General features: G+C 33.3%; 2 protein-coding genes across 8 annotated transcripts in view; one reads left to right on the top strand and one right to left on the bottom strand.

The window, feature by feature from the left end:
* The window catches only part of Abl (tyrosine-protein kinase Abl), a 98831-nt gene extending 85233 nt beyond the window's left edge, over positions 1–13598 (bottom strand). For all 4 annotated transcript variants that reach the window (XM_017633397.1, XM_017633404.1, XM_017633419.1 and 1 more), the window contains exon 1: positions 12364–13598. In XM_017633397.1, coding sequence (XP_017488886.1) covers positions 12364–12688 — 325 coding nt within the window. In that variant the 5' untranslated portion in view covers positions 12689–13598. The remainder of the gene's footprint in view (positions 1–12363) is intronic.
* A 749-nt stretch (positions 13599–14347) lies between these two features.
* On the top strand, positions 14348–16611 carry mbf1 (multiprotein bridging factor 1). Of its 4 annotated transcripts, none has more exons than XM_017633385.1 (5): positions 14348–14516; positions 14593–14836; positions 15675–15835; positions 15893–16034; positions 16412–16611. In XM_017633385.1, the coding sequence occupies exons 2-5, from the start codon at positions 14713–14715 to the stop codon at positions 16414–16416; spliced, it is 432 nt and encodes a 143-aa protein (XP_017488874.1). In that variant the 5' UTR covers positions 14348–14516; positions 14593–14712; the 3' UTR covers positions 16417–16611. The 4 variants fall into 4 exon arrangements, with proteins under 4 accessions (XP_017488874.1, XP_017488859.1, XP_017488868.1 ...); XM_017633370.1 differs by having other exon boundaries at positions 16403–16611; XM_017633379.1 differs by having other exon boundaries at positions 14349–14516; positions 16406–16611.
* Positions 16612–21597: the final 4986 nt, after the last annotated feature.

Here is a 21597-nt window from a genome sequence, read left to right as displayed (position 1 = left end):
CTGACCCACACATTTTTGCGAATTTCTCGGAAACCAAAGGAACACCTAAATTAATTTTGGAGGCCCTAATTAACACCTAAAAGACACCTAATTCCTAGCTAATTTTTATTGATTTTTGGCGACTTGGGTCAGCTAGGTTTATGGACGTCCTTATATGTATATTAATTAACCTGGGCTTTAACTCAGTTATTTTTAGATTTCATTTTTCGTAGTGATTCAAAACGGATACATATTTGAACAAATCAAAAATCAATGAATTGTTATTTTGATCAGATCAGAAGTGATTAGGAATTTGAAACCACATTTTCAAAATTTAAAATGGTGTTCGAATTTTTAAAAAGTTACTGAATTCATATATAACTTAGTATGTAAGGATTTTAGACGCCGCTGATTACGAATATCGAAATGCAACAATTATTAAAAAAAAAATTCCACTGTCTTTAAGTTCGTAAAAAATTTACGATTTTGCACTCCTTAGAAATTCATACTTTTTTTTTATAATTTGACCGCCATATTAGATTCGCCAGGTTGGATTTTGAAAAGCTGACTTTATATTTGTAATCAACGACCCCGAAAATCCCTTAGTACCAAGATTAAATTAAACCCGTCAATATTTATAAAATTTTGTCTATGACATAAATTCGACCATGTTTTTGAGGTTATCAAAATCCTGACGTGATGGAGCAAAATAGACTTCAAATTCGTGTTCAGCGACCCAAAAAAAAAGAATCTTTCACCGATTTGTTTTTAGGTCCTGTGTTATTAAACAAATGTCGAATAAAACCAGCAGGTTTTTTTTTTTTTTTTTAACCATTAACCAAAGTTCAGTCCTCCTGGCAGGGTATGTACGTAGGCGCACATCCATACATATAAGCAATGTTAAAAAAAAATTCAGCCTGATTTTCCCTGCAAAAGCCAATAACGAACGCCCATATATGCAAAGCTTGAAATAAATTTTCACACACTTGCATGTAATTTTTAAAACAATGCTAAAAATGGAAATCATGTAATTCGGAATTAAAGTTTTCTAGTTCGTGTGAACACTTTTTAGTGCACACTAACATTGTATAGCAGTCGTCATTAAAAAATAAGAGTGAAGTGGCTACTCTTCATATTAGTAATTTTCGCGATTGCTGTAATTTTCGCTCTCAATTAAGTTTCATTGCATTATTTTGCGTAATAACTTGAGTTGAAAAGTGTCATAATAAAATTAAAACCAACTAACTACGTGCCTTAGGTAATTTTTAGTAGCAAAAAAACATTTCGACTTTAAAAACACTTACATACATACATTCATATTTATGTACATGCGTGTATCAGTGTACATGGTGAGCTATTAAGTAGATTTGTTTGGTATGTTTGTGGTAGATGGGAATAAAGTTGTTAACCGCAGCTCCGACCGCGTGATGTCCGGGGCTTAATGTTATGGTTTCAAATTTAACAAAAAAGGAAATAAAATATGTATATCACCGAAAATAACTAATTTTATTTCAAAGAATAAAAAAATTACAATTCGTGGGTAGTTCTTATACTACATATTTAAATTTTAAATTTTTTTTTTTTGTGTTTCATATCAACACCTCGCTTAGGCGGAACAAACAGATTGAAATTTTGAGAAAAGCGGAAAGTCTTTGGCGTAAAGAAGGGACCGTAACGGTGACGATGTTCATAAGCAAAATCAAAATTTAACTCTTTAAATTTAATTTCAATTGTTCCGATCAAGTTTAACCATTATTTTATGTTTTTAATTTTTTTTTACCAAGAATAATCTCTATTTTTCGAAATTTGTTTTTTTCAATAAATTTTGTTAACAAGAATAATCGTTACTTTTCGATATTTATTTTTTGTATAAATTTTATATTGTAATTTTTAATTTTTATTTTTTCTGTAATTTCGGATTTAATTTTTCAGAAGATTTAAAATGATCATAAAAATGCAGTCTCTATCATAACGGTTAAAAACTATAAAGCTTTATTAAATATCTTTCCCCATTAGATATTGTAATATTTCATTAAATTTAATTAACCATTTAAACAGATGCATATTTTCGGAAAAATGATTTTTATATAAATGCTTTGGTTGGCATTCACATTGTTAGATATGTTTCATTAAAGTAACTGATTAAATTTATTTAAACTCTTAAATATCTGGCAACCTCTTTTAAAATTATTTTCGAAATTAAAGTTTTTTTAATAATTCTTGGTTTGACTTGACATCATTTTGGAATGTTTCACATAATTTATTGATTTCATTAAAATTGACTTTTAAGCAGGTGGCAGCCTCTTTAGGAATATATATTTTCGAAAGAAATATTTCTTATAGGTACCACTCGAATAAAATCCATCTGGTTACACCTTATTTAACGCATGGAAAAATTGGATGTGGTTCTTGAACAGGTGGCAACCCTTTTCAAAATATTTTCAAAATAAAGCTTTCTTAAATATTATCCATTTGCCACCCATATTTTAATACTTTATTTAACTTAGTAATACAATTTAATTTAAATTTTTAAATCGGTAGCAGTTCTCTGATTTACAAAGTTTGAAATGCGCATTTTTGTGCAGTTTAGTACACGTATTGCATGTAATGAGTTAGACTTTTTTAAAAAAGATTAAATAAACAAAAGCAATATTTTTCCTGGCATTTCCCGCCATTTTGGCACCTCCGATTTTTTTATAAATTTTTTATCTTTAGTACCAATTGTTTTTTTTCATTTTATTTGTCAACAAACCGTTTTCGAGATATCGACTTTTGAAAAGTAACGTTCCTTTTTTAAATGCGCATTTTTTAAATTTTTCTTTTTCAAAACACTATAAAATTTTCATATTTTTAATCTAAAATATTGAGTTCAAAAAAAAGGTACCGAACGATTTACTTGAAAATTGTTTGCAACAACCAACAATAGCATCTATTTTTACCACCCTTTTATTAGCTCGGGATGAAACTATGTAATATTGATGCGCCTAAAAGATGCAGCGATTTCTGTTCTCAAGTTACATACCTGATGACAGTACGAATAGAAATTAAAATAACGAGGTTTTGGTTTTTTAAACTATAATTTTATTTATTTAGAATTTTTAAGACTCGTCAAAATTTCGAGGTTTTTAATTAGATTTCTTAGAAATATTTTGAGTGTGTGAGTATGTAGTTTTATAGCAAACCGTAATTTTTTTGTTGAAGCTGTGGCTAATTTTCTTACATATAAAAAAAATCGTCGAATATAAATATTTTGTATGGAAAAATATGCATAGCAATGGTCGTGCAGTAATTGAAATTTTGAGTGAAGGGTACTTCATTAAAAAAAAAATGTATTCTTCTACTGGAAAAAATTTGGAGTGAAAAAAATTATGTTTGTTCTCAACACGTTTTCTTTTGAGTCTTGCAATTTCAATGCCAATTATGAGTTGGCAGCACTCTCTGCCCCAAGCTGACATTTTGAACTCAACTTAACTCTTTCTTGAAATTTGTAGATGCATAGTTCGTTTATTTTTCATAGCTGCGATACAAATACATACATGCGTTCTTTATGATCAAATTCTCAGATTTATTATAAAAATATTTTCAAGAAAAAACATGATTTTATTTATAGAAAACCGCAAACCAGGAAAAGTTATTGGATTCCTTAAAAAACAGCTATAATTAGGTACTGAATACAGAAGTGTATACATATGCAGTGGCGGATTTACCGTAAAGACAACATAGGGCGGCACAATTTAGGGGCGGCAAAATTTGAGTTGAAAAAAAAAATAATTATTTTTTTTCAGATTAGCTGCACTGAAAGTATAATTTGTGTTTGTACATTTTAAGGCATAAACTTGAGATCCAATTACGCAATCAGAAAATAGGACAACAATGTTATGTATTTTTAATATTATTTAAATGACAATATTTAAAAATAATAATTTAGTATTTTTCAGATTATAACTTATCAAGTGAAAAAAGTTTGTTGATGATGGCTTTTTTCAAAAGTTGAAAACCTTTACTCAAGGCAAATACCACTTTTTCATCTTAAATTGTAATAAAAGTATAGTAAATAACATAAATTTAAATATTACTATTTACTGCTAATCGTTCCAAAACTGGTACTTTTACCTCAAAATATTTTTCTTATCGGAAAAGTAGCGGCAAATTCTGAGTTGCCTAAGGGTGACAAATATTCAAATCCGCCACCGTAAATATGTGCATACATACTTATGTATATAAAATTATGCATTCGAAGAATTTATGTACATACATATCTATATGTAAGCATTCATAACTGCATACTATATATGCTTAATTTCATATAGAGATTAATATAAAGATTAAAATAAAAACAAGCAAAAATATTAAACCGTTCCTGAAGCAGAAAAATCGTGTTTTACTCAGCTGATGACACTTATGAGGAAACAAATGCATATATTTACATACATACATATCTAAATTTGTATGCGTATGGCGATGCCAAAGCAGACAATGAATAAAATGAACGAATTCGCTTTGCTTCGAATTAATTAAGCAACAAATTCACATAATTTACAATTCAAATCGTGGCATTTTTTAGGCTGATAATTACGCGTGAGCTACATACTTACGTACAGACATACATATGTATGTTTGTATGTAAATTAGTTCCGAAACATAAAACCTATACCGGCAGTCATCAAAAGGTGATTATATTTAGTAGCTTTTAATTGTTATGCGGAAAGCATGAATCAGCCAGCGTATTGATGACGAAACGGATGAGCGGGAAAGAGGAAGCACGAATGCCACCCAACCAGGGTTGCCGTTTTGGGCTTTTACTACCAAAATTGATAGGTTTTTTCCCCGTTGGTAGGATGAAGAAACGCTTAAAATTTTGGTAGGTTTCTTTGCTCATAAAACAGAAAACATCTCTGGCTTGTTGTTTAGAGCTGCCAGATATCTCTGTTGCCAAACCGGGACACTTTCGGGAGGACCTCTCGCTCCCTTCTCTTTCATTTCGACGTGCGAAAGGATGTAGTGAACAAAAACATAAAAACATGATATCATGAGATCATTACAACGTACGCCAACAAATCAAAACCACTTATCACAACTAAAGCACAGAGAATTTTTCACAATGCATGACCCTTTTTTATTCTTTATAAAAATACAGTTTATACTAAATATATGAAAAAACATAAAAACAAAATCGTTAATCTTTGTGCTAAACCCGGTAAAATTCAATAAATTTGCATACAAATTTGCAACATTCTAATCAGACTTTTTATCAAAATTTTTAAAATGCAGTTTTGCAGCCCATTAAATTTTAGTTGATTTTTGGTATGGTTTTTACTGAGAGTTTCTTCCATATAAACTATGTTCAATAACTCATTTTATATGGACGACACTGTCAACAAAAAAAAATGTATGCTAAAAATCAACGAAATTTGCTGGCAACTTCAGACTTGCACTTTATTAATTGTCTCAAAAGGTACATTTTCAAAATTTTTCTAAAAGATCTGATTAGAAATTGTGATCTGATGAAAGAGCCAATAATTTTGTACAGCACTGTACTTATAAGTACTCTAGGTTTCATTAAAGAAAAAAATTTAAGTACAAAATAACATTAAAATATCAGTCATATTTTTCGTTGCTGTGAACTTATTTCAAAATTTCTGTCTTTTCCTTAATATAATTGTAAAACTCTGTGCAGGTCATTTTGAATGTATTTAGGTACATATACTAATCATCAACTATTGCTTGTGCANATATTACAACGCGTTTTTTCTCTTAGTGTAGCGATTTTTGAACTTTTATTCAAATTTGTGCAATCAAATCAAAAACCGGGACACTAAAACGAAACCCGGGACATTTTAAGGTTGGGCCGGGACACCGGGACAAATAGTCTAAAACCGGGACATGTCCGGGAAAACCGGGACGTCTGGCAGCCCTATTGTTGTTATGTGTCACTTTGTCAGCACTGTGAGTAGGCTTGCCAAATTTTGACAACAACAGTTTTACCCTCATTCAGTTTCTCGGATGGGTCCAACTGTTTGCCATCAAATACATTAAAAAAAACTCGTTGCTTACTGGTATAGGCAGAATTTGACCAATTACCTTCGGCAATTCTCTCAACTCCGTATACACTATAAAAAGTAGTATCCACCGCGTATCTAAATGGATATCAAGTGATTATTGATGGATGTAAAGGCAAGTTTATAAATCAGTTATTTTTCTTTGAAATGCAGTTGCGAATCGATAATATTTTCAACAATTAAGAGGTTGTTAAAATATTTTAAATTGCACCGGAAGAGCGATTCAAAAAAGAAAAGCCCGGAGGCCTCGAGACCTGCACATTTGACAAGCCTAACCGTGAGGTTTATTTTTACCTTACTTACTAATGTACGTACATATATGTATATCGTTACTTAAGGGTGAAAAGGTGCCAAGTAATTTTTTTTAAATTGCTCAGGAGAGACGAAAAATCGATGCAGTTTCGCATTATATGTCATTCTGTATCAAAAGTAGGGCTGTGTGATTAATTGATTATTCAAAAATTTAATTAATCACAAAGTAAATAACTCGATTATTCGATTAATTGGAAATTATGATTACTCAAAAGTTCAGTTACTCGAGTAATCCCGATTTGTGATTAACCAAAAACAAAAATATTTGAGTAATTTGCTTTATGATTAATCAAGATTTTGAGTAAAATGAGTAATCAACATTTCAAAGTACTCTTTACATATAAAGTAGTTGAAGTTCTTTGATACCTTGAAAACAACGTTTCTGTTTTCAAAAATTGAAATGAATTTTATTTTTTTTTTTCATATACAAAATGTAAAAAAGAAAATAAGCATTTTCCAAAGCAAACTCTTTTAACGAGCAAAATTATTTTTTTTGAGTAATCATATGTCAAGTAACTCGATTAATCATCGTTTTGAGTAATCAAAATCTTGATTACTCGAGTAATTGATTAACCGAATAATTGATTAACTAACTTGCTCGAGTAATCGAATAATCGCACTGCCCTAATCAAAAGCCAAATTTAGAAAAAATTTAGACTTGGCACCTTTTCACCTTTAGGTAGCGATATGTATATGTTCTTCATAGTATATGTATGTATATACGTAATTTACTCTGAAGTTTATTAAAAGGAAAAATAAATGTATTTAATGCTGTCAAAAGCCGTTTTCTTGATTAAAAGAAATGGTAGGAAAGAAGTCATTTTGGTAGGCTTTTGAACCAGCTCTTGATAGGAAAGAAAGTTTTCAGTGGCAACCCTGCACCCAACAATGGATATATATATATGGATATTTATGTATGTAAGTTTCCCATGCATATAATGACAATGAATAGGTAGTACATTTGTAAATACTTACATATATACAAATATAGATAAGTACTATGAACGTTAGGGCGGGTTGATTATTATTTTTAATCGTATATCAAAAATGTAAACTACATAAAATTCTAAGAAAATTCTCCGAAGAAACCATGTATCTAAAATAAAATCCTAATCCGCGTCTCTACTTGAAAATTTATATGGCCGCCTTTGCCAAAAAAAATGAATGTTAGAAAAAATAGGTTTTTCCAAAAAGAAATCGAATTTTCTGAATAAAATTGTTTAGTAAGGTAGTTCTTTTGCATTTTATATTTTTTCTACACTCAAAATTTGTTTTCATTCAAAAAAATATTCACCCAAGTAAAAAATTTTCAAGTCGAGACGCGCGGATTAGGGTTTGATTTTAGACCCATGGTTTCTTCAGGGAATTTTCTTAGAATTTAATGTAGATAAGGTTTTTGCTATACGATTTTTAATTTTTCATCCATACAAATCAACCCGCCCTAATGTACATATATTTTTTATAAAAGGCAAAGTTCGTGTGCCATTTGGAGTATAAGGCCTAATGATAGGCATAAAAACAGATCATCAAGGGGATACAAAATGTAGGTATATATGTAAAACAAAAACTACATACAGGCATAAACATAATATGTAAATGTGTGTTTATGCATGTTTCTATGTACATATGTACATTCATTGGCATATTTTTGTATGAAAAATTTTTAACACGAATTACTCTACCAGACCTTTGACCTCCATAGAAAGATGCAGTCAATGAAGCAATTAACGCATTTTTACATTTAACAAGAAAGTCACTAGTTTATAATATGAAGTACAAAAAATTTCCAGCCGGGTATTTTTTTGCAGACTTAACTTGATTGGGGCAAACAAATAAGTGAAATGAGGTCTCAAGGCGATAAGCCATGCGCAAAGCAGTGGTTAGCAAATATTAAGCAAAAAATGTAGATATGCACTGAAAATATGTGCATTAGGGCGACTGATTTTTTACAGCAAAACCAAAAAGTATGTTCGGTATTTACCGAATTAAAATTTACATTAACGCGACCCATTTTTTCGAGCAAGAAAAGGTTATACAATTTACGTTTCTGATTTTCGCTGGAAAAAATAAATAAATAAAAAAGAATCAATGCACGCAGATTGCCACATTACGCTTATGCATCTTTTGAACAGCTTGGATTAATATTCAGTTTTATCATGAATTTCATTTTCCCCGAACCGGTTCAATTTTCTCTTTTGGTTTCCATGTATATATATATTTACTATGGGTGGAATAAAAATTTTCGGGTGATTTTTTTTCGGGCTAAACTCAGGATAAGGCAGATAAAAATTCTATGTTTTACATATCATCACCTCAAATGAAAAAAAACGTGACTGACAAAATTTTTTTTTTTTTTTGCATAAAGTGAAGTGGGGATTTGTAATTCGATGAAATACATCATTATAGATATACAAAATTAAATTTTTTATTAGTTACGGCCTTTTGACGAAAAATGGGAACATATAATTTTTTATTTAAAAAATATGAAACACCCTACCTAATATGATTAGAATTTATTAAATAAAAAAAACACAAAGTGGGAGTAGGCAGGCATTTACAGTTATTGTAATTCAAATTTCAAGCCTCAAAATATTAATTTCAAATCCAAAAATTTTAAAACTAGATACTAAAAAAAAATAATGACATATAATATTTACTAAGGTTAAGTATGTTAATTAGGGTGCATCACTCTCCATACAAAAAAAAAAAACAAACATCGGAATCCAGCGGAAATATAAAATTTATATGTATTTTAAGACCTCCTCCAATTTATTTCGGAAAAATAGTAAGAAATTAACCTTTTTGAAAAAGCGACCAAAAAATCGATTTTTTAAATAAATAAATTTATAAAATTAGTTTTTAAAAACATTTTTTCCTCTTCTAAAAAAATATTTAAGACGATAGAAGAGTTTAAGCTTAAAAAAGGTCTACATAAAAATGTAAAAAATTTTATACATAAACGGTATCAAAATAATGAGATTTTTAGAGGTATTTTCAAATCGGTCTATAAAGCTCACGTAAATCTTAATATTTTTCAGAAATATTTTTTTTTAAATATATATAATAATACATATTTTAAAAGATAGTTCAAAACAAAAAAAAAATTAAATTGAGAATTAAGTGAAAACAAAACGACGCATACAATTTTCCCTACTGGGTCTATTAACTATGTATGATGAAAATCACTTTCGTGACAATTTCCCCTTTACAAAACATATGCGCGAATAAATCGAAATAAATTGCGCTCAAGGTCCAAAGCGACACTTCAACCAAGTAATTGTCACGCAAATAAAGCAAATAGTAGTAGTAGTAGCGAGAAATAAAAGAATACGCCTCGGAGCATTAAAATACAAAAAAAAAAGTCGGATGTTATGATGTGGGAATTAAAATTGTGAGGGAAAATGATGCCACTTAACAAGTGACAAGTAGATAGTCAGTGGAAAGAAATTTAAGCTGTGATTCAAGCTTTTTTAGTTGAAAAAAAAAAATATGTATTGCTGCTAACCAGAAAACAAAAGATAAATATTTGTGTATGTACATATGTAACTACATATGTGGGTGCTCCATGGATATGCATACGAACAGTTAAATTATGTGAAATCCAGATTGGAAAATGAATCAAAACGCATAAAGAATTAAACATAATAGAAGTTAATCAAAAGCACTCGAAAAGCTTTGTTTTGGTACTTTATGTCAATTGTGGTAGGCCGCTGTCACGTTAAAGTTACAGTAATTGGCAATAAAAAGAATCCCGGCAAATGATTTTCAAATGCTCTCATAAAAAATTTATTTATATTTAAGTGGGCATGTAATGAACGATACCGCATAGAAGATAACTACATTAGAGACAGTATTATGTACTTACTACATACATGAGCTTTGTCAGGAATTCAAGCTGACTGAGCGCTCAAGTGTCTCTTTGACACCGCAGTTGCCGCGTTAAACACGATTTGGGTGCTCAAAGGATTTATGCAATAATCGTACTGAGTACTTTGTCAATATGGGTAACTACTTATGCAGCGAAATATTGCCGAACCGACGGTGGATTGCACTTCGAACTAGCCCTATATAGCGGTGCATTACAACACATACATACAACCATGTCTCGCGCATTCGACGGCGATAAACGTCGGATGAAGCAATAAAAGGTCATTATTTTTAGGAAAACGTGTCAAAGAAATAAGTGCGTAAATGCGTAAAATGCCTTCCGGAGCTGACTAACACCACCTCGGGCACCGGCATATAAACGTTCTACGTAGAAGTGTTGAAGTTATTCCATACACAAGTTTGGTTATTTGTATACATACATAGGTATACATATTTGTATAGCACGCATGCAAGCGCATATAGAAAATTTATGTGGGCACATCATCCCCTGTGTATGAACATGAAAAATGCAGCACGCATTTATGGAGAAAATTGCTGGCGGTTATATTTTTTTCTTCGCATTTTTGTACGGCATTCGCTTGCAATCGTCCCTCATCAATATAATACATATGCGACGATGTGTTTTATTTGGAAATTTAAATGTAATTTTGTAAATACTATACGTACGTACATACATACATACTTATATAGATACATACATATGTACGTACTTCAATAATAGCAGCAATCAAAAGAGTACGAAAAACCCCACCCACATGATGCAGGGGCAACCACGAAGGCGTATGAAGCACAAAGAGCATATGGATGAACGAAGTGAGGTATACGTCTGACTCAAGAGGCGAGTGTGAAGTTGGATTTTGTGGTAGCAAAAATAATTTTATGAAGCACATGTATGTACATAATACATACATATGTACATACATATGTAGTACACGGGCAAGGGGAGTGATATAGCAACATCAATAATGCAAGCTTGAAAAACCCCGCTACTAGATAGTATTTCTGATATCAGCAGGGAAGCAACAGTAATTTATAAATTGTGATAGTTGGTTGACAATTTTCTTGAGTTTAAATGTGTGCACGTGCATAAAAACAATCAAAATGTTAAATAACTATTCAATAAATTATTTAATTAACTGAATGACTCGAAAGTGCATATCCAAAGGTCTTTGCACTGCGGAAACGAAATCCGATGTCATACTCTAATTAAGATTTATAAGTGACGAGTATGCTACCATCGAAAATAAATAATTAAAGATCAATAACCAACCAGAAAGGGGTTCATTTTAAGGTTTATGTTTTAAATTGTTAGAATATTCACATAAACTACTGGATAATACCTTCCTTTGAGTTTATACCCAATAATCTTGGTAGCGGTCCTTAAGGTCTATAAACACTCAACTCGTCGTTTCAACTATGTATGTATATACATATGTTCATATGTATATCAAAATAAGCATTCAACTTACGCCTAGATATGTATATGCATAAGTGTGATTAATGTACCTACCTACTATTTTTGCATTCATATATGTCTAATTGCTCGCCCCAGGACACCGTTAATTAAAATAAAATCAAAAGAGGGAAATAATGTAAGAAAAAATCTTTATATATACATAGATACATATATTACAGTTGTTTTAAACATTTACATACATATATCATGTAATCCATTGAAAGGCACCCACGCGTCCCATGCAGCAAACATCGGTGCCAGCCAGCCAGACGAAAGGCATTCAGGCGAACAATGGTGGTGCGAATCTTGTCCTGACAAATGTTATATAGAAAAAAATCAACCCTATTTCACCATAAAAACCTAGACGTAAGCTGCCAACCGCATAAAGACAATAGAAAAATGCAGCCAGCATGGAGCTTACCATGCCTACAAGCGCATATAGAGAGAGAAAGTCGCAAATGTAAAATAGAAAGTACTTAAAGCAAAGAATACAATATTACGAGTACATAAAATAAACTGTTCATAAATATAGCTTAAAAAAATATGTTTACACCAAAAGTAGGTACTTAGTTTAGCTATACAAATCACTTTTAAATATCTCCTGTTCCTTTACACGAATATAAGTAAATAAGATTACAAGTGAATCGCCAAAATGGCAGGCAAACTCACCATTATGTTCTGTGAAAATATTCATTCCGATGACATTGCAGCGAGTGTGGTTGTCCTTCGATGTGTGTCCAATGCTACTAACCGAAGCGGCAGTCGACCGATGTGAACTACCACCCACAGCTGCTGGTGTAGCAGATGATTTGATGCGCGAGCCACGTAAAGTGGAACCAGCAGCCAGTGCATTTACACTGCCAACACTAATGCCATGAGACGACGACAAGCCGACAGGACTGCCACTACTTGGGACACCAATACAGCTTGCAGTGCCGCCATGGCCACCACCACTCGAATGTGAACCGCGTTCCTTGCCCTGCTGTGCGCCCATAATGAAATGGCCGGCTTCGTTGTGTCGACAAAAGATGTAGTAAAGGTTCTTTAAGCTCGATTTGGAATTGAAAACCCCAAAGTCACAAGGTTTTTGTAAAGGTGAATGTGAAAAGCCGACAAAGACGAATTTTTATTATTCAAATATGTGGGCGTGTACAGACTAAAGAAAAAGCTGCACTCGAACTCGAAACGGAACTAGTCAGGTGTAGAGGGATCAGACCGCGGACGGAAGTGCGGCGTAAATTTTTTTTTTTTATAATTTCCTCTACACGTATTTTACTTCCGTCGTTCGTTCACACTTTATGTAGTTTTTTTCACTCTTATCATTAACTATAGATATTATACAAAATGCCCTTTAAAACTGGAATTTATTACACATTTTGATTTTACACTCACTTTTCACTACTCTAGGCTCTTTGCACTTCGCCTTTTATACGTTGCTTCGCGCTTGGAAGTTGCAATTATTATTTTTTCTTCTCTACTCGCGCAACTCCCCGAATATCGGCGCAAGTATTTAATTTTTTATAAAACACTTTTATTGTGAATTTTAAATTTAAGATTACATTTGTATTTTGATGCTTATTATTTTTAGTATATACATTTTGTATTGTATCCTCTGTTTTGAGCTATAGGCGGCGACATACACATGAAAAAAACACGCCCAAGTTGATTGCAAGTGCAACTTGTCTGCACCCAACCTCTGCTGCACATCCACTTCAGCTCATAAGCGACTACGCTGTGTGGGAGGAAGTCCCACCCAATCCGAAACAAACGCGTTTATTTGCAGCGAATTATGATTTCAGAAGTTGTTTATATTTATTAATTTCTATAAAATTACACTTGGTAAAATTTGCACAAGACCACATATGCAGCGGCAACGAAAATCGTCTGCACCAACTCGTCGTCGTTCGTCGTTTGAGACAATTTTCCAATTTCACTTTGTCCAATTAAAATGTCAATGTAGTCATCTCGCTCTTCTAAGAAATGTCATAGAAAGGAAACTGAAAACGGATGCATGGTTGCATTCAAAGTGTTCATATATGTGTGTAATAGAAGCAAACAAATTTTATACAAAAGAGCGTAAATGCTTGCAGATTTATTTTCTCTGTGCGGACAGTGTGACCACGACAGTCGGGTCCACGTAACCGGACCGACCCAGATTTATATCTGGCCAAGGACTGTCACTCCAGCAACACTCCCCAAAATCTCTTTGGGGAATTTGTATGCTGTTACAACAACAACAACCACGAAACCAAATTCCTGTTGCAAACGTTTTAGATACCTTTAAAGTTGGCCCGGTACATTTCCAAAGAACGTGTTGTGCCTTATTATGGTTTGGGGTTTTTTTGACAGCTTTCAGACTCATCGATGTGCCGTACGCACAGTCACACCAAAGAATGTAAATCCAGAGAACGTTCTCTGTAATTCTAGTTGGCCGTTCACAGATGACAATAAGTCTGTACAAAAGAATTTCTCTGTGTGAACGCGAGAGTCTATTTGTCAAATTATAATCATTCGGAACGGATTGGGCCAAGCACTACCGGAAGTACAGGGAGAGCCTAGTTTTATAAACTTCAATTAAAGTGACATCCGCATCTGATGTTGGCAATGCTAAAGTAGAGGAATCGGTAGTGTATTCCAATGACTTCCGGTAGTGCATTCCAATGACTTCCAATAAATTGACGTTTGGCAGTTTTTGACATTTCGTTTTTTTCTTTAAAAAAAAAGTATATTCGGACTTTTCTGGAATCAAAAAATACTTTGCATAAAGAAAGTTTTAATATAAATCTACATATAAAAGCCATCTGTTATTTGCATAAAATAATGTAAGTATATAATTACTCACAAATATTTAGTATTCTAATTTATTGCCATAACATTGCTTTCCACTTACGCATGCAGCACATTTTGCAAGAAAAATTCAAGTACTTTGGACGAACATTTCTATAATACAGTGCTACAGAGCTGTGCCGAAAAAAGCAAGAGGTGGTTGCACAAAGTTAAAGAAGAATCAAAGGAATCATGTCTGATTGGGATACAGTGACTGTGCTGCGCAAGAAGGCGCCCAAAGGTACTTCAGCCAAATCGGAATCTGTGGTTAATCACGCCAGACGTCAAGGAGCAGCCGTTGAAACAACACAAAAGTGTAAGTATGTGTAACGATTATTATGCCATGGTTTGGAGGGGGTGACGCTGCAAAACTTGCCGAATTAACAATATACACATGTCTGTATAAGTATTCGTGTCAAGTCGACGTGGTGGAATAGTTCTTTACACAATGCGCGAAACACTTTTAATTTTTAAAGCACTATGTGTATGCAGTTTTACTTGTGGCAAAGCGTATGCATGTGCTGTCTGAAAACCCCGGCATTGAGTGTTTTTGTTTTGGTTTATTCCACTTGCCAAGTGCAATTTCACAATTTCAAATCCATTTACCTTCGGCTTTTTCATGGTTCTATGAAATTGCCTACCGATATGGCATGATAAGCTATTTAGTTAATGTTCGAGGGTGATATTTTCATCACACCATTGTAGTAGCGGTTGCCCCTAGTTAGTGATTGGAATGCGCATTAAAAAATTAGATTTATTTAATGCCGCAGGCCGTTAACCAAAAACAAGAGCGCTTAAAAAAACCAACATATTTTCCGTTAGTGGTTGTCTTTCTTTGTAATGTTGTTGTTGTAGCAGCGTAAAAGTTCCCCAAAAAGTTGTTGGGGAGTGTTGCTGGAGTGACAATCCTTGACCAAATATAAATCTGGGTCGTTCCGGTTACGTAGACCCGACTGTCGTGGGAACGTCTTCCTTTAAAATCGCATATATCTGTTCGTATTCATGCATTCAAAGAGATAGAAGAAAAAAATTTGTCAGCCAACCTCAAAATTTGTTCACAAACTCGAGGAAGCCAGCCAAATATGTATATGAATATTTTTTAAAAGCCATAGATACTCTCTTTGTACTAATGAACGCTCCTCTCCTGTATTTAGACGGTGCTGGTACCAACAAGCAACATGTAACCACAAAGAATACTGCCAAACTGGATCGTGAGACTGAAGAGCTAAAGCATGACAAAATTCCACTCGACGTTGGTAAACTGATTATGCAAGGTCGCCAGTCGAAAGGCCTCAGTCAAAAGGATCTAGCAACAGTGAGCCATAGAATGCTTAGTAACAATTTTCCATACTCATTTTTTTCATACCTTTAGAAAATCTGCGAGAAACAACAGGTCGTCACAGATTACGAAGCAGGACGTGGCATTCCCAACAACTTGATTCTAGGCAAAATTGAGCGTGTGATTGGCATCAAATTACGTGGAAAAGATCGGGGCCAACCGCTACAGCCTCTCGGTAAGAAATGAATTGACACTGCGGCTGCAAGTGGCATCGCTAGTTGTAATAGAAACAAAAATCAAATCCACAAAACGCATACGGAGGCAGCAGTGAATATCAACAACATCAACGCTACTGCAAATGCAAACATAAATGCCACTAACGTTTATGCCAAAAACAACTGTTATGCTTACGCCACCAGCGGCAAACGCAAATAAAATTATCGGGAGGCTGAAAAGCTTTTTTTTATGTATGTTTGAAGGGAAGCGACTTCGTTGTCTAGGAGTGGTTCTTTGAATTGCATACATACATTTAATCATATTCGAAACATTTTTATTTTAAATTTTATTTTCTTTCAATTTCAATCTAATATATTCTGCTTTCAGCAGCAACAGCATAAACAACTATAGCTCCGACACAAAAGCAACAGCAAAGCAGAATTATAACTAAAGGGAAATTAAAAGCATAAAAATTAAAAACTATAAGGATATAAGATTTACATTCAAATTGAAATATTCAACAAAATATTAACACATAATAGAATGGTAATGTTAAATACATTAAATAATATATCACTTTTTACATAAAACTTCAATCATGCTCAAACATTAAATGTAGATTTAAAACTATGGTGGATATTACGATTTCATCTACAAGGTTTACACATCCGTCGTTAGATATAATATGCATGTATCTCATATTGATATAAAATATTGAAATTTAAAAGTGATCTTGAAGGCTATGAGAAAGAATTCGAATAATAAATGATATTCAAGGTCTTGAAATGATTTCTAAGAAATTCGGAAAGGTTTATTGACGAGTTAGGAACTGTGCGTAACGCAACTAGGCTTTTTTTAATTCTTTCTATAAATATGTGTAGAAATGGCAATCGTTACCATTTTAGTCGTTGTTTATATTCTTAGTTTTTTCCAATTTTTATTGTATAATGACACATTCACTTAATATACGAGTAGAATTCACTGCCGCTTTTGATATGCAACTAGCATATTAATTTCATACGGGCAAGAGATGATTAGGAAGAAAGTAAGGAGGTTGTTTAAAATGCGAATTCTTTTGGAAAATGGTTAAATATAGCACCTCAATTTTGATCTTCCTAATATCCCAGATTATAATAATTCTGCCGACTAAAAGCTTAGGAATTTGGTAGAAAATCGACATATAATATACTTGCCTGCAAACAATATAATTATAGTTTAAAAAACTAAAAACACGCTTTTACTAAATAGTAAAGAATATTTTGTATGTATGTAGATGTAAAGATTTCGTTTAAGAGGAATAGGAAGTTACCTAACTTGATATAATTTAACTTTTTAAATTAGCTTAACATAAGATCAAAGTGATTGAGGAAAACGAAATGTTGGGTGCTAAATACCAATTGTTCTGAACTTTTCATTATCAGTGTATTAATATTGAATATTACCAATAGCATGACTAAACAAATCTGAGAAATTATACTTAATTTTATTGTCAAATCGCGTTGATCCTATTTTAAGCCACTTTAAATTAAATCTAGTTAAGGAACTTCCTATTTCTCAACAACTTTATTGGCCTTATTCATAAAAATTATATGGATTTAAAGAGCCTCTGTAAAGTGACATTTGTTAAATTAGTTTTTACCATATATGTAATACTCCTATATTGGCAGTAAGAGCTAGTACCGTCCGAAAACACTACAGTACAGATATATCAATAAACACGCACGAAAGAAACGGAACACATACGTTTATAAATAAACATGTACACAACACATATACAACAACGGCACTCAAGTACACAATACATTGACAAAAATGGTACTAGACTGTCTCGCTTTGATTTCGGAATGCTTACACATTGAGAAGTTAGCTTACTGTCAATATAGAAGTATTACATATATGGTTTTTACTTTTCAGTCACCTTGTAATGCAAGCGTGTTTTATAGTTTTATAAACTTTATTTTTTTTTGTCATCTTTTTCGTCTTAGAATTCTATTGTTCAGGCTACGCGGCACATCACATTCTGCTGCTGCGCCTAAAAATATGCAGCACTTTGTGATTTCAACCTCTATTGAAATCAATTTCCATATTACTGTCTTCAGGTATTGTTGGAATGGTAATTGCTGCATATTTTAGGCACTACATATGTACATAGTTGCGGCCCAAGTTGATAACAGCGTGGTAAAAAATAAATATGAACGTAACAAAAATACAATACAAATTTTAAAAATAAAATAAAATTTTCTCCTCAATACACATTCTCTCCTTGCACTAACGAATTCATTTCATGCACAACATCGCGCATTCGAATCACAGAAATAGCCAACAATAACCAAAAAATTAATCGTAGACTCTTCCTTGTACCTTTATATGGTCAATATGCATTCAAATACTAATTTACTGAAATGCATATGTATGTACGTGTATGTAAGAATTCAATGCATATATACTTACGTAATGAGCAATACTAAAAAAAAAAAACAATAGATGTTTTATGGTTTAAATTTAAAAAATAAATGAAAATTTAATGAAAAATATTTATTTATGTCGATTTTATTTATGTACGTGTTGTATGATGTTAAAATGGCGAACGGCTAGTTAAGCAACGCTTTCGAGTGTTCAGATCCACTATAAAAAATGTTCGAACAAAACTGTACAGTGTAAGTTGTTATCTGGTGCTGAGAAATCTGGCGTAACGTTCTTTCTCCATTGTTGTACTATGTTGGAATAAATTAGGTTTGCTCGATGAGCGCACTGAAAGTGTAGAACAAAATCTGACATTTAGTCCAAGAATTTACATGCGTTTAGTGCGAAAAAACCCTCGACGAACGCTTTTCCTACACTAAGGTACTCTGGATACAACAGACCTATTGTTAATCAATGCCTGGCTGTCTGCGAAAATATCGATTTTTGTTCTTTGTGAAGATTGTAAGCCACATAAATATTTCTATTCAAAAAGTTTTCCGCTTTCACTCCGTAAAAATAAAAATTCCGAAACTTTTAGTAATAAACACCTTTTCAATACTTTCACGAAAAAACTTGCTGGGTACGTTTTTAGTTTTCTCAGCCCCAGGACATCCACTAAAGCAAGTTCTTTGATTCAAAAATATATCCATATAACCGTGAAACGTTACAGATCACGTTTAAGACCTTCCCTGTACAGGATAAGAACTTTTCTTCCATCTGAATGTTGTTGGGAGAGCAACTGCGAAAAGTTCGAAACGCTTTTGAGTTGTTAACTCAACATCAACTTTAGTTCGGGTCTAGAACGATGAATCCGCTTTAACCCAACTTACTAAATATGAGCTTATACTAGTATAAAACTGTCCAACAGTGGTTACTGAACATTGCGAACACCTACACTTATGAGCATTCGGGCCGATCGTTTTGTATGGAACGTAATTTTTAAACTTTCTGTACTGCATAGGGCGAATTAAAAAATATATATGTATATAAAAATTTGGCATTTCTGGCAACACTGCTCTCGCTGAAAAAAACATCACATCTTGTATCATGTCTATCTAATCAGGCCGATTCTTTTCTCTTTCCTCTTATCATGAACAAAAATTCCCTGAGATTTTTTTTCATTAAATGGCGGAGTTGCTCTCTCAAAAAAGTTTCAAACAGATTTTTCTAAGTTCAAATTACCTCCTCCCAAGTTTTCGGGAAAAATGCTACTCCCCGGGAGTGAATTATTGGAGGATTTCTTTCTCGGGAGAAACAAATTGATGGAGAAAAAACTCCGCGGGAGTATTAGGAATGGACCTGAATATTTTGTCATCTCTTAATCTTATTTTGGGGTGTATAATGAAATCCCGATATACAAAATGCCGAAATACAGAATCCCGAAAGACATTATCCAGACACGACCAAATCCCGACCAGACATAATCCCGACATGACACAATCCAGACGAGAAATCCCGACAAAATATAAAAATAATTAAAAAATCGCGCGATTTTTTAATTATTTTTATATTTTGTCGGGATTTTTGTCGTGATTCTCTTCTGTTTTCGCTCAAATATAATGTATAAAAGACACAGTTGTTGTTATTGTTGTAAGGGCTTACTTAGCCCGTAATTGTCCGCAGGCTCAACTAACGGTACGCCCAGGAGGTTTAATATTTCGATGAGGTAGAACCGGAAGGAGAGGGGGGATGTTAGTTGAGTTGGATTGAGTGAGCATGTGAAGAGGTGGTTGGTGTCAAGGGGGAAATCTCCACATGCTCACTCATTTTCGATGTTGGGAGGCGAGTTGGGCCAGAGTTACGCGGGTTTCTCGTGGCAGTTGAAGCTCACTCTCGTTCACAGGTGGTGATTGGCACTGATGATGGCATTCACTTAACTGGAGTTTGCAAATACCGTTAATAACCTGTCTGTATAGTCCCAGTCCCAGGGGTGATGTGCGTAGTGCTGGACCTGGTCCTTCAGCTAAAGCAAGTTCGAGTGCTGACAAGTGTAGCACCTTACTGGGAGAATTTCGGCTTCACTGTGGATGTGATGTTCTAGCGATATCAGAAGACATCCTCTGGTTGTCCAGGGTGTTGTATTGTGGCATGTCTTTAGTTTCGTCCACAGCGAACCAATTGTCCCCGGCGAGCACACAGGCGCTGCATAATTTAGAACCGGACGGCTTTGTATGTTTGCAACACCGTTTCTTTGTCTTTGGCCAAGTACTGCCGAATTGAGGACTACGGCTCTGTACTTTGTTGGCAATTTCGGTTGTATGCGCCGGAAACGAGAGCTAGATTTGAAAATTTTCCGGTTATTCACCGTTGGAATTAGTCTGGCATCGACGAGAATACGCAGCTTTCGTCCTTGTGGTAAAATGGTTGCCGTGAGAGTTTTTTGTCTGGATTGTGTCTTGTCGGGATTTTGAGTTGTCGGGATTTTGTCTTGTCTGAATAATGTATTATCTGTATTTTATTTGGTCGGGATTTTGTTATGTATTATGTCCTGTCTGGATTTTGTATTGTCTGGATTTTTAAAAATTGTCTGGATTATGTCTAGTCGGGATCTTCAAAGTCGGGATTATGGAATGCTCCCCTTATTTTGTATTTTTGTCACGCAGAATTTGAACAGCATCATTCCATACAAAATTTACATCTCAATGTTTTTTTGGTGTGATATATTTTTTCCCCTTTTTTTTATTCAATATTAGGTTCGTTCGCGTAGCTGTTAATTGTTCATGTTTAACCAAAACTTACAAGTTTTTGCGTTCGCGTACGCAAAAAACTTGCAAAGTAGGGGAAATTGAGAGAGCAAACTGACATTTCATTTTGAGGGGATGCTTCTGGTTTCTGCTGGAAAAATTTTTGCCAACAGCAATTTGCCAACAGGAAAACAGCTGATCAAAAACAGCTGGTTGGCATTTACGCAAAGCACAAAATTGAATTTGATGGTTTCGAAGATAAAAATTACAAAATGCGACTAATTAAACTTGTAAGAAATAAGTAGTTATTTGTTTAATCAATAAACTGTGTCAGTATAACACTTTGCGATGACTTTTCGTACGTTTTAAATTTTACACTTTTGTATGTAAACAAAAATTATATCAGCTGTTCGTCTAACTTGCAAGTTTCTGCAA

The sequence above is a fragment of the Rhagoletis zephyria genome, unplaced genomic scaffold (genome assembly GCF_001687245.7).
Source record: "Rhagoletis zephyria isolate East Lansing unplaced genomic scaffold, Rhagoletis_zephyria_1.1 Rzeph_scaffold_00104, whole genome shotgun sequence".
Lineage (NCBI taxonomy): Eukaryota > Metazoa > Arthropoda > Insecta > Diptera > Tephritidae > Rhagoletis > Rhagoletis zephyria.
This window is presented reverse-complemented; position numbering and strand designations above follow the sequence as displayed.